The 13,397-nt window shown below is 47.3% G+C and overlaps 1 protein-coding gene across 2 annotated transcripts in view; it reads left to right on the top strand.

Moving 5' to 3' along the window:
- GYG2 (glycogenin 2) overlaps nt 1–13,397 on the top strand; it is a 45,028-nt gene that overhangs the window by 15,451 nt on the left and 16,180 nt on the right. Inside the window, exons 2-4 of one of the 2 annotated variants that reach the window (XM_050933196.1) lie at nt 2,544–2,682; nt 4,561–4,735; nt 12,032–12,194. In XM_050933196.1, the coding sequence (XP_050789153.1) occupies nt 2,544–2,682; nt 4,561–4,735; nt 12,032–12,194 (477 nt within the window). Of the gene's footprint in view, nt 1–2,540; nt 2,683–4,560; nt 4,736–12,031; nt 12,195–13,397 lie in introns of both variants that reach the window. The other variant, XM_050933188.1, reaches the window with a different exon arrangement.

Here is a 13,397-nt window from a genome sequence, read left to right as displayed (position 1 = left end):
CCGTTCTGCAAACTACTAAGTGCCCTCTACTCCCATTAATATCCAGACTTAAGTTAATAAAAGTCAAATGATCTCAAGCTTTGCAGGACCAGGCCTCCTGAGCATAATGGCTGTGTCATTCTGATGTTGCTTAGAGGTGATTGGGCCAGGTCTCCATGTGCTGCTCATACAAATCAGCCAACAGAGCTGAGCTGGCACTGGGGGGAATGCATGCTACTCCCTTGAAGAATTCCAACAAAAACAGCCAGAATGCTTCCAGTGATTCCGGTTTGGATGTTAAAAGGAGACGAGGACACTTAGTAGGATTAGACTCAGTCTAATGATTTGCACAGGCAGCAGCCATGTCCTAAGGCACAAAGGGAGGTGGGAGTCTTTCTTGTGAATCTGTTTCCTCTGCTCTCAACTGACCTAAATGTTCTAGGTTTTAAAGATTATTTTAAATTTGTAATCTGGTTGTGTAAAGTCAAAGCGATCAACTTGCTCCAGTCACATTGAAATAGAATAGATGCTGATACTATTGCCAAGTTGGATAGAGGCTGATGCTTTCTCAGGCAATCATAATGAACTTTACATGCATGTTTTTCTCTCTTCCGTTTTGGATTGCTGCAGTTCTCTGCTGTGGTACATCTATGCCAAACAAACTGGCCCCTGAACTTTGCCACATATAATGCCTACTCTCATTGTTTATTTTGTTTTCTGACGGTGGTTTTAGTATTTTTTTTTCCTAGTCTGTAAAGCGGTTAGCTTTGGAATACATTTTTAACTGTTTTATCTAGGCCATGTCAACGCTAGTGAGCTTACAGTGGCACAGCTGTACTGATGCAGCTGCACTGTTGTAAGGTCGCTTGTGTAGCTGCTCTGTACCACCAGGAGAGAGCTCTCCTGTCAATATAAACGAGTGGTGGTGTAGCTATGTTGGTGGGAGAGTGTCTCTTGCCGACAGCACTGACCACACTGGTGCTTCTGTTGGTGTAATTTATGTCACTCAGAGGGGTGTTTTTTCACATCCCTGAGCGACATAAATTGTACCGACAAAAGTGCTAGTATAGAAATAGTCTTATACAAAGTATTATAGAGTCCTTTGTCAACTCCTGCTTGTATAGCAATTTTCAGTACACCAATCAGTTCTAGTTTTAAAGCATTACATCTTTAGATTATCTTGCTGATATTGGGTAGAAATAATAAATTCATTTTAATTAAAAATTAAACACACGTTTTGATATCAAAACTTTTGATATTAGTTTGTATGTACTGTGTTCCTCTAGAACAGTTTGCTACACCCAGTGATGTTGGTTTTGCCCAGAACTGTTAATATAGTACCATGCTTCAGAGAAATTCCACTTGAGGCCATCTCCTTGAGAAAATCTTTTGCTATTGCTGGTATAGTTTACTTCTGCATAATTGCCTGTACTTTTAAATGGTGGAGCTGAGTTACTAATGCTTCCAAAACAAATATTGACTGAAGATATCCAACAATTTGTAGGAGTCAGTGACATCTACCCAACAACGATCTCCTGGTCAATTGTGTTGCCTGGTGAGCCCAGACATGCTGGTTGATGGGTGGCTTGCTCTCAGAGGGATGCCATTCACCTATTGGCTGTGTGATTCTGGTTTTCCCCTGGGCAGCCCCAATAATAGCATTCTTGTTAGAAAGCAAAAATATATTGTTATGCAACCGTGTTTTTTAATAGGTTAACACCAACAGGCAGAGACCCTGGAATAATGATGCAGATGTGAGCCCAGTAAATAAAGTAACCAACTCTTACTGCAAGAATATGCAGAGACAGCTTGACTCCTCCTATTGGTGCTGTGACAGTTTCAGTTCCCCCAGGGGCAAGAAGCATAGGCATGCCCCTGATCATCATCTGAGAGTTACTTCGTGATATGGAGTCTTTGCCATTTGAGAGGAGTTACTCCTAGGGGCTATATGCAGGTATGCCAAGGTACACCTACATACCCAGCCTGCTTAGTAACTCTGTTACGTTATTCTTCTCTGTATCCTTTTTGAATATTGGTTTGATTCAGGGAAGTCACAAAAAGATAGATGGATTTAGCAATTTCTTGTCCTCCTACCTTAACAATATGCAGCAGTGTGTTTTTTCTGTGATAATGACATGAATGAGAGAACTTGCCTAATCAGTTGGATTATATTGTATACAATATTATTGGAAGGAAAAATCTTTAGATTTATTACAGGGAAGCTGACATGATTTGGCAGTAGGGTGATGCAACACCACCTGGGAAATGATTTGTTTATAAATCAATGTAAGGTTAGTTCACAAACCCCGTAGCAGATACTAGCCTAAATTAGGGGTTAACAAAAAACAAGAATTGGACACGTTCTGCAAATGTGTGCCTAGAATTCTCTATTCAATTTTCTGTCTTTTGGCAAGGTTTGGGAAGGGAAGGAGCTTCTAGAGAGCATAAACTCTTACAGCTATAGCCTGTTTGTTAGCTGGAGGAGAAGATGGATAGTGGGATGCTGCCAAGAACGCATATTTTACATAAATAGAATAACCATTCAAAATATTTGTTCACAGTAGCAGATCAGGCATTTGTGACCCTTGGTATGGATGATGTTTATTGCCAAGGAGCTCTGGTTCTTGGACAGTCCTTGAGGAATCATATGACATCTAGAAAGCTGGCTATATTAATTACACCACAGGTCTCCAGTGTGATGAGGTAAGAATTCAAAAATTCTCAGCTGTAGTAAATGTGAAAAATAATTGGTTGCAAACTGGACTTCTGTTGAATTTCTTGCCATAACATAATTACAAATAAACCTACTATGTTTTTTTTTTTAATGCATACCTTAGCTTCTTGCTGTTCAGAGAAACTAAACCCGAGGTTTTCAACAGTGACTAGTGATTTTTGTGTTTCTCAATCTTTTATTTCCACCACACAAAAGAAGTGGGCGGGGGGGGGGGGAGGGCAGCCATACCCTCCTGTAAATTAGGCTTCTTTAAGATGCCCCAGTTTGGGCACCTAAAATTACTAATCACTTGAAAATATTGCCCTAAGTCTTTGGTGGTGGAACATTTAAATCGTCGTTTTTGTTTTGTTTAACAAACACCTACCACTTAGTCTGATTCCATAGCCATTCTATGTGCAGAACTCTCATTCGATCACTTCACATCTAGTAAATTAGTTGGGTCAGACCTGGACAGCAATACTCTGGGAGACTCAGTTACTGCAAGACATGATGCAGGTAAATCAGTAGATGGTAATCTTAGCTCTTACCATTGAACCAGTGCTGCAGTATACTGCTGAAGGGGCCATCTTGTGAATGGGGTGTAAAACAGAACACCACAGACTTCAATTGTTACATCTGCTTATATTGGGTCAGAGTTTGGCTTTGTGTGCAGTTTGAGAACTGTGCACATTGCTGATTCTGAATGTGGTGTGGTGCTGATTGTAAAGCATGGGGCAATTTTTCCTTTTTTTGCTGCAGGTTAGATGCACTGGCAAGTCCATGCTTCCAGAGTTTTTAAGCACAGGTCAAATATGAACAGTATACTATCCCTGAATAAGACTCTAAGATATTGATAATGTGAATTTTAGAACTAGATTGATTTTATTTTTTCAAGTTTTTTGTTGAAAATTTTTCAACAAATGTCAATTTTTTCCCATTTATTGATGAGAAAAATATTTTTCAAAAGCACCTAAATGACTTGGGAGCCTAAATCTCAGTTATAGGACTTTTTGAAATTTACTCCACATTAAAAAAACAAAACCCCTAACCAAACCAAATCTTAACTCTCCCCTTCCCCCATTATATTTTGGTGACTAATTACTGATTCTGAGAGCCAGTTAGTCCTTAAATTATAAGCTGCAGAGTGTAGGGCTTGTGTCTTCCTCTCTTTGGACAACACGTAGGATATTGTAAGTGATACCATAACACATAAATTACCTTAAGATTATTTTTTCCTGTTCTAGGCTTGTAAATGTTAATGATAATCATCAATTTCAGTATTGTCTAGGAAGGTTCTGAGTGATTATGAAGACACACCCCACTGAAATTCTTTTGAGAGGGCTTGAAACAATAGTAATATATCTATATCTCACATATTTTAAACGTGTATAACTGAGGATAAATTTACTCTGACAGGCACAGGGAGGTGCAAATACCTGTACCAGAAAGGCCTGCTACACCCTGGGGAGGGACCATGCACTGCAGAAGTGGCCAGTGGTGATGGTTCTGCATGTTTATGCAATGAGAGGACAGCTCTACTGTCCACTTGGCAAATGCTATAATAGGGGTGCACTGAAAATGTGAGAGTCCTAGTCACACCACCTCCCTAGCCAGAACCAATCACTTCTTGAGATGCACTGGCCCTTAGTAGAATGGACGTTGTAATTTGTGCCCCTATAGTTACCTCCAGGGCAGACTTCTTGTCTACAGGGACCATGCATCTTGGTTTAACCTCTAGTTGGGGGTCGTTAAATCAGAACTGAGTGTCATTGTGGGGCCAGTTATCTTCTTGTCTGATTTTTTGCACTATGTTTAACTGAAGAAATGTTTCTAAATGTCATTGTTCTGTATGTTGCTTGCTTTGTCAGGGCTGTCCTCTGCAGTGTGTTTGATGAAGTGATTGAAGTGGATGCAATTGACAGTGCTGACTCCATGCACTTGGCTCTGCTGGAAAGGCCAGAGCTGGGTGTAACCTTCACCAAACTTCACTGTTGGACTCTCACTCAGTATAGCAAATGTGTCTTTATGGATGCAGACACCTTGGTGAGTAGAAAGTGGTAATCATGTTGTTAGGATTCTGAGTGATGTTAAAGATAGCTGGGTAGATTCTGCTAGACAAATCGAGACTGGTACTCATCAGAGTAAGGTGGCCCAAAGATCAAAAGAATTTGTACGGAAATAAAGTCACCTGTTTAACTAGCTGTCCAGTACAAATTATGGCCATGATTGCATTTACCATCCTCTACACATAAGCAGTTCATTTTGCAGGATTAGTTGAGCCAGTTCACAGTTGAACATTTGTCTCTGGATCTGAAAAACATTTTTATGAGCTGTGATCCCGTACTGTGTGTTTTTATTTACCAAAAAAGGGAGATATTCAGGGGAAGTAGGTTTTTTATTGAATCTTTCCTTTTTGTGGTAAATAAATGTATTTATTCACTATTTTATTTATCTGATTTTATAATTTTATATAAAGAGCACCTATCCCATCCAATCGGCTTCTCTTAACCATTAAAAATTCAGGACAGATCCTCAGTTAATATATTATAGCTTCTCTACATCGATTTTGAAGGAGCAATGCAGACTTTCATCAGCAGAAGTCCTCAATGTTGTTGTATAAATGGAGCAGTCTTTCCTGCTCCCTTCAAAGCTTAAAAGAAGGAAATCAGCAAACAAACATACCAGGCAAACAATTCCAAAAATAAATCCTAACAATATTAAAAAAACAAACTAGTGCTTCACTCAGCTGTCCCCAGAGTCAGTGCCAAACCGGATCTTTCAGACACACGGCTTTCACCAGCCATTATTACACTTATTCAAACAGATGGGCTCTGCAGCGTGCCCCCAAGGACCCTGTCTGTGTCTGTCTCTCTCTGTCACTCTCACACACAAAATATAGATATCTGTAAAAATGTACCAGCAAGGCCTGCGTATACCCTGGGGTGTAAAAGTGTTCTTCTCCTCGTTGCACTAGAATACTTTGAGGGACCTGCCATTTAAACGTGGTGATCATGTTGTAATTTCATTATGGTCACTGTTTTGCATTAGATCTTAAGGAAAGCTATAAATACTGTTCTTCTTCGAGTGCTTGCTCATATTGATTCGAATTAGGTGTGCGCGCACCGCGTGCACGCTCGTCGGAAGATTTTTACCCTAGCAACACTCGGTGGGTCAGCTGGGCGCCCCCTGGAGTGGCGCCGCTATGGCGCTGGATATATACCCAACGGCCCTTCAGTTCCTTCTTACCGCCCATGTCGGTCATTGGAACAGTGGAGCGCGGCTTAGCTGATCTCCACCTCCCTAGCTACTTGTAGTTATTTTATTAATTCTCGTGTATATAGTTATAAATTCTATAGTTATAGTTAGTTTTATTCATTCTTTGTTAGTGTATGTAGTTGAGAGGGGTTCAGGGATTAGCCCCTTCCCCGCACCCGGTACCGGGCCCCATGCCTGGTTCACCGGGCTTCAAACCATGCTCGACCTGCACAGGCCGATGCCAACGGGAGATCCCCACGACTCTTGCCTTAAATGCCTTGGGGAATCTCACCTCTTGGATAAGTGCCGGATCTGTAAGGCCTTTAAGCCCAGGACGAAGAAGGAGCGGGACTTTCGTCTGCTCTTACTCCTCCTCCCCCCTCGGCACCGAGCGCTGGACAGTCCACATCAAGCAGAAGCGTCTCTTCAGCACTGGATCGAGCCGGTACCGCTAAGACCCCTTGGCACCGACCGTCGCCAGCACTGTCGTCTGCTCAGCACCGTTCCCTCTCTCTGCGGGTTAAAAAGCATAAGACTCTTGCGGCTTCCATACCACCTGCACCGCAGTTGGAGCACCTCCCTAAGCCTGACCGCCCGGCACCAACAGCTTCGGCATTGTCGATTCTGGTCCCACAAGGGCCGTTGAGTCCAGTGCCTGAAAGCTCTCCAGCGCACACCGTGGTTGAGCTCACAATTCCCTCCACGCTGGAGACCTTTTCTACGGCGAAGGAGCTGATCGTGCTGACAGAGTCCACGCTGCCTCAACCCCCGGCACCGCTGGTGAGGGTCATTCAATCAATAGGCAGGCCTGTCCTGCTGAGGGCACCCTCTGTTGGCACCGTTGAGAGGCACCGATCACAATCACGATCCCACCAGCGCTCTCGGTCCTGTCGCTGATCCCGGTCCCGACGCTGCTCGCTCTCCATCTTGGTACTGGTCGCACTCGCGGCACCGCTCAGTGTCCCGTTTGCTGGCCCGATACTCTCGGCACCGATCCAGCTCCTGGTACCGTTCCCGGCACCGCGCTTCTCGCAGCCGCTCCAGACATCAAGCCTCCAGATCCCGGTCAACTTCCCGGCACTGCTCCAGTCACAGGTCCCAATCTCGTTCCCGGTACCGGTATGGCAACCGGTACTGCTCTCCGGTGCCACACAGGGAGAGGTTGTTTAGAGATGGAGACCCTTCCCATGGTTTTTCAGTGCCTCCTTGGCCATCTCATCACACATCTGTGTCATCTCACGCGGACAGTGCTTCCTATGCACAGGACCGTGACTCAGATGTGCCCAGCCGTGTCTTCCAGGAGACCCAGGCCCAGGAACAGGGACCCCATCAGTGGTCATTCTGGACACGTTGGGCATACCATCAAGCCCAAGGTGCGCCTCCAATGCCATCCTGCTCCGCACCATCGGAACACCGGGTGCTGGAAGCAACAGTCAGCCGCCCCCTTCCCGTGGGTACAGAGGAGGCTCTCATTCAGCCAGCAGTGTCTCAAGTTCCACCTGAGACTGACGTTACTCAAGAACAGGAGCCCACGCAGGACCCTTTGGCCTTTCCTCTTCCTCCTCTCCAGATGAAGTGGTGGCGGGGACATCCTCCTCGGGCCCTCCTCCAATTGACCTGCGGGCACATCAGGACCTCCTGAGGCGGGTGGCCCTGAATATGAATCTTCAGGTGGAGGAGGTCCCGGAGATAGAGGACCCAGTGGTGGATATCCTGTCAGCTGACACCTCCACAAGAGTGGCCTTGCCGTTTATCCGTACAATACAAGCAAACGCCCATACCATCTGGCAATCTCCAGCATCTATCACGCCCACAGCCAGGGGAATTGAGCGGAAGTACATGGTACCCTCTAAGGGGCATGAGTACCTGTACGTGCACCCTCCTCCCTGCTCCCTTGTCGTGCAATCAGTCAGTGAAAGGGAACGCCATGGCCAGCAAGCTCCTGCTCCAAAATCAAAGGAGGCTAGGTGCATGGACTTATTGGGCTGCAAGGTATACTCTATTGGGGGCCTCCAACTCAGGGTGGCAAACCAGCAAACGCTGCTCAGCCGGTACAATTATAATACCTGGACGGCAGTTGAGAAATTCAAGGAGTTCATTCCCCAAGACTCCCACCAAGAGTTTTCTGCCCTTATGGAGGAAGGGAAGAAGGTGGCGAGAACTCTCCAGGCCTCCCTGGACGCAGCTGATTCCGCAGCCAGGACCCTGGCTTCAGGTGTTGCCATGAGGCGGATATCATGGCTTCAGGTGTCAGGCCTTCCACCTGAGTTAGAAACCACCATACAGGACCAGCCCTTTGATGGTCAAGGCCTATTCTCTGAAAAGACTGACCCCAGGCTGCAGAGCCTTAAGGACAACAGGGTCATCATGGGCTCCCTCCGGATGCACACCCCGGTGACTCAGCGCAGGTCCTTCCGTCCGTAGTCTCACCGCCCTTATCCCCCACCTAGACCAAGACAGGGCTTTGGCAGAGGGCGCGGCTGAGACAATCGTAGATGGTGGTCTGGACCCCAAGGGGGCCAGAATCAGGGTCCCTCCAAACCGCCTACGGGGCCAAAGCCAAACTTTTGAAGGTGCGCCCAAGGATGGCATACCAGTTCCTTTCCAGGATCCTTTCCCTCCTTTTTCCAACCGCCTCTCCTTTTTCCTCCCTGCGTGGTCCCAGCTAACTTCAGATCATTGGGTCCTACACACGGCAGAACTTGGGTACCACCTCCAGTTTTTCGCCTCCCCCTTCTACCTCCCACCCTCGTCCCTCTTCAGGGACCCCTCTCACGAGCAATTCCTCTTACAAGAGGTGCGGATGCTCCTTACCATGGGAGCCATAGAGGAAGTACCAAAAGACGAAAGGGTGAAGGGGTTCTATTCCCTCTATTTCCTAATCCCCAAGGCGAAGGGAGGTCTCAGACCTATCCTAGACCTGCAAGAACTCAACAAATTCATGATAAAGTTGAAGTTCCACATGGTATCTCTGGAAACCATCATCCCATCCTTGGATCGCAGAGACTGGTATGCTGCCCTCGACATGAAGGACGCGTATTTTCACATTGCCATTTATCCTCCACACGGGCGGTGCCTCCGGTTTGTAGCCAACCGTCAGCATTTCCAGTTTACGGTCCTACCGTTTGGCCTCTCTGCAGCACCGAGAGTATTCACAAAGTGCATGGCTGTAGTCGCCGCCTCCCTCCGCTGCCACCGGATACACGTCTTTCTGTATCTGGACGATTGGCTCATCTGAGGGACCTCTGAGACACAAGTCACCCATCATGTAGGCATCGTCAAGGACCTATTCATACGTCTAGGCATGATGATCAATACAGAGAAATCCACTCTGGTTCCCACACAGAGGATAGACTTCATTGGAGCCATCCTGGACTCCAGTCTCGCCAGAGCCTGCTTATCACCGACTCGGTTTCAGGTGATGGTAGCAATTATCCAAAGCCTACAGAACTTCCCAACGACTTCGGCTTGCACTTGTCTATTGGCTGCCTGCACGTTCGTGACCAAACATGCCAGGCTACGCCTCCGTCCCCTCCAATCTTGGCTCAACTTGATATACCACCCGGGCAGAGACGCCATAGACATGATAGTCACCATTCCCCCGAGCATCCTAGGTTCCCTTGACTGGTGGCTGACGCCTTCCCTGGTGTGTGCAGGGATGCTGTTCCATCCACCCAGGCCTTCTATGTCCCTGATGACGGACGCATCATCTCTCGACTGGGGTGCTCACCTTGGACATCTTCGCACTCAAGGACTTTGGTCATCTCAGGAGCTGGCCGTGCACATCAACGTCCAAGAGCTGAGAGCAGTCCACCTTGCGTGTCAGGTGTTTCAACAGCACTTACAAGGCCGTTGTGTCTCAGTGTTCACAGACAACACAATGGCCATATATTACATAAACAAGCAGGGAGGGGCACAGTCCTCCCCGCTTTGTCAGGAGGCCATCCAACTCTGGTCTTTTGTATAGCCCACTCGATAGACCTGGTAGCGTCCTTTCTCCCAGGGGTGCGGAACACTCTGGCGGATTGACTCGGCAGATCCTTCCTGTCTCACGAGTGGTCGATTTGTCCGTATGTTATTTATTCTGTTTTCCGGAAGTGGAGATTTCCCCGCATAGACCTCTTCGCTTCCCACGAGAACAGGAAATGCCAGATGTTCTGCTCCTTCCAAGGCCTCTCCCAGGGCTTGATCTCAGACGCTTTCCTGATGCCGTGGACGAGCCAACTGCTTTACACCTTCCCACCGGTTCACAGAGTCCTGCTAAAGCTCCGCAGGGACGGAGCTCGCTTGATCATGATCGCTCCAGCGTGGCCCAGGCAGCACTGGCACACCATGTTGCTCGACCTCTCGATAGACAACCCAATTACCCTGCCTCTTCACCCAGACCTCATAACTCAGGACCACGGCAGACTTCACCACCCAGACCTGCAGTCCCTTCATCTCATGGCATGGCTGCTGCGTGGTTAAGCCAGTCAGAGTTACATTGCTCTGCCTCAATACAACAAGTACTCCTGGGTAGCAGGAAACCTTCCACTTGGTCAACGTATCTGGCCAAGTGGAAGTGTTTCTCCTGCTGGTGCGAAACGCAGAATGTCACTCCCACCGAAGTCTCGATCCCCACCACCTTGGACTACCTCTGGTATCTCGAACAGCAGGGCCTAGCGGTATCATCATTGAGGGTGCACTTGGCGGCCATCTCTACCTTCCACTCAGGGGAGAGTGGCCGTTCCGTGTTCTTGCTCCCTGTGGTTTCTAGGTTCCTCAAGGGCTTGGAGCGCCTATACCCTCAAGTACGACGCCCCGCCCCAACCTGGGACCTCAACCTGGTTCTAACCAGACTCATGTCTGCCCCATTCGAGCCATTAGCAACCTGCTCCCTACTGTACCTGCCCTGGAAGATAGCTTTCCTCGTAGCCATTACATCGGCCAGATAAGTCTCCGAGCTTCGGGCTCTCACGGTGGACCCACCGTATACTGTGTTTCACAAGGACAAGGTGCAGTTGTGACCACACCCGACGTTCCTTCCTAAAGTGGTTTCGGCCTTTCATGTCAACCAGGATATCTTCCTTCCAGTCTTCTTCCCGAAGCCACATTCATCACGACGGGAGCAACAGTTGCACTCCCTAGATGTCCGTAGAGCGCTCGCATTTTATATCGAGCGCACAAAACCCTTTCGTAAAACGCCCCAACTCTTCGTCGCGGTGGCAGACCAAATGAAGGGCCTACCTGTCTCCTCCCAGAGGATCTCATCTTGGGTGACGGCGTGCATCCGTACTTGGTATGACTTGGCTCATGTTCCCTTGAGCCACCTCACCGCTCATTCTACCAGAGCTCAGGCTTCATCTGCTGCCTTCCTGGCTCATGTACCCATCCAGGAGATATGCCACGCAGCTACCTGGTCCTTGGTCCACACCTTTGCCTCTCATTATGCTCTGGTTCAACAGTCCAGAGATGGTGCAGCCTTTGGCTCAGCAGTTTTGCATTCTGCAACATCTCACTCCGACCCCACTGCCTAGGTAAGGCTTGGGAATCACCTAATTGGAATGGATATGAGCAAGCACCCGAAGAAGAAAAGACGGTTACTCACCTTTGTAACTGTTCTTTGAGATGTGTTGCTATATCCATTGCAAACCCGCCCTCCTTCCCCACTGTCGGAGTAGCCGGCAAGAAGGAACTGAAGGGCCGTTGGGTCGGCAGTGGTATATATCCAGTGCCATAGCGGCGCCACTCCAGGGGGCACCCAGCCGACCCACCGAGTGTTGCTAGGGTAAAAATCTTCCGACGAGCATGCACGCGGCGCATGCACACCTAATTGGAATGGATATGAGCAACACATCTCGAAGAACAACAGTTACAAAGGTGAGTAACCGTCTTTTATCTTATCAACTAACAAATGAAAGTTCTGATACCCAGCCTCCTTTATACTGTCACTGTTTAATGTGCTCTAAATACTCAGAGCTTCCATGACAAGGATAGTAATTTAATCCCTCAGTTTTGAGTTAGCTGTCCAGATGTTAAAGGCAACACAGTGTTCATAAACTGTTACTTTAAAATTTTAAATTTGAGTCTTTTTTTTTCCCCAAGGTGTTATGTAACATTGATGAACTGTTTGAACGGGAAGAGCTTTCTGCAGCTCCTGATTCTGGCTGGCCAGATTGCTTTAATAGTGGCGTATTTGTCTTTCGACCTTCTGTAGAAACTTACAACCGTCTGCTGCAGTTTGCTACTGAACATGGCAGCTTTGATGGTAAGTCTTTGAGAGAACATAGTGCCAGAAATTACCCTGACTCTCAACAAGCCAATTCTCCATAACTGTAAAGGGCTGAGTGTACTACTTAGCAGAAGCAGCAAAGAATCCTGTGGCACCTTATAGACTAACAGACGTTTTGGAGCATGAGCTTTCGTGGGTGAATACCCACTTCGTCAGATGCATGTAGTGGAAATGTCCAGGGGCAGGTATATATATATGCAGGCAAGCGAGAGATAATAAGGTAGTTCAATCAGGGAGGATGAGGCCCTGTTCTAGCAGTTGAGGTGTGAAAACCAAGGGAGGAGAAACTGGTTTTGTAATTGGCAAGCCATTCACAGTCTTTGTTTAATCCTGAGCTGATGCTGTCAAATTTGCAGATGAACTGAAGCTCAGCAGTTTCTCTTTGAAGTCTGGCCCTGAAGTTTTTTTGCTACAGGATGGCCACCTTAAGGTCTGCTATAGTGTATAGGGAGTATGGCCACCTTAAGGTCTGCTATAGTGTATAGTGTATAGGGAGGTTGAAGTGTTCTCCTACAGGTTTTTGTATATTGCCATCCCTAATATCTGATTTGTGTCCGTTTATCCTTTTCCGTAGCAACTGTCCAGTTCTGGCCAATGTACATAGCAGAGGGGCATTGCTGGCATATGGTGGCATATATTACATTGGTGGACATGCAGGTGAATGAACCGGTGATGGTGTGGCTGATCTGGTTTGGTCTTGTGATGGTGTCGCTGGTGTAGATATGTGGGCAGAGTTGGCATCGAGGTTTGTTGCATGGATTGGTTCCTGAGCTAGAGTTCCTATGGTGCGGTGTGCAGTTACTGGTGAGAATGTGTTTCAGGTTGGCAGGATGCCTGTGGGCGAGGACTGGCCTGCCACCCACAGCCTGTGAAAGTGTGGGATCATTGTCCAGGATGGGTTGTAGATCCCTGATGATGCATTGGAGAGACCACCCAGACATTATCATCAAAGAGGCTGATAAAGGAGGTGCTGTTGTCATCATGAACAGGTATGACTACCAAAAGGAGGCTGCCAGACAACTCTCCAACACCAAATTCTTCAGGCCACTTCCCTCAGATCCCATTGAGGAATACACTTAAGAAACTGCAACATCTACTCAGGACACTCCCTACTCTAACACCGGAACAAATCAACATACCCTTAGAGCCCCGACCAGGGTTATTCTATCTACTGCCCAA

This window comes from Gopherus flavomarginatus, chromosome 1 (genome assembly GCF_025201925.1).
Source record: "Gopherus flavomarginatus isolate rGopFla2 chromosome 1, rGopFla2.mat.asm, whole genome shotgun sequence".
NCBI lineage: Eukaryota > Metazoa > Chordata > Testudines > Testudinidae > Gopherus > Gopherus flavomarginatus.
Note: the sequence above shows the minus strand (reverse complement) of the source record. Positions and strands in the feature narration are given on the sequence as shown.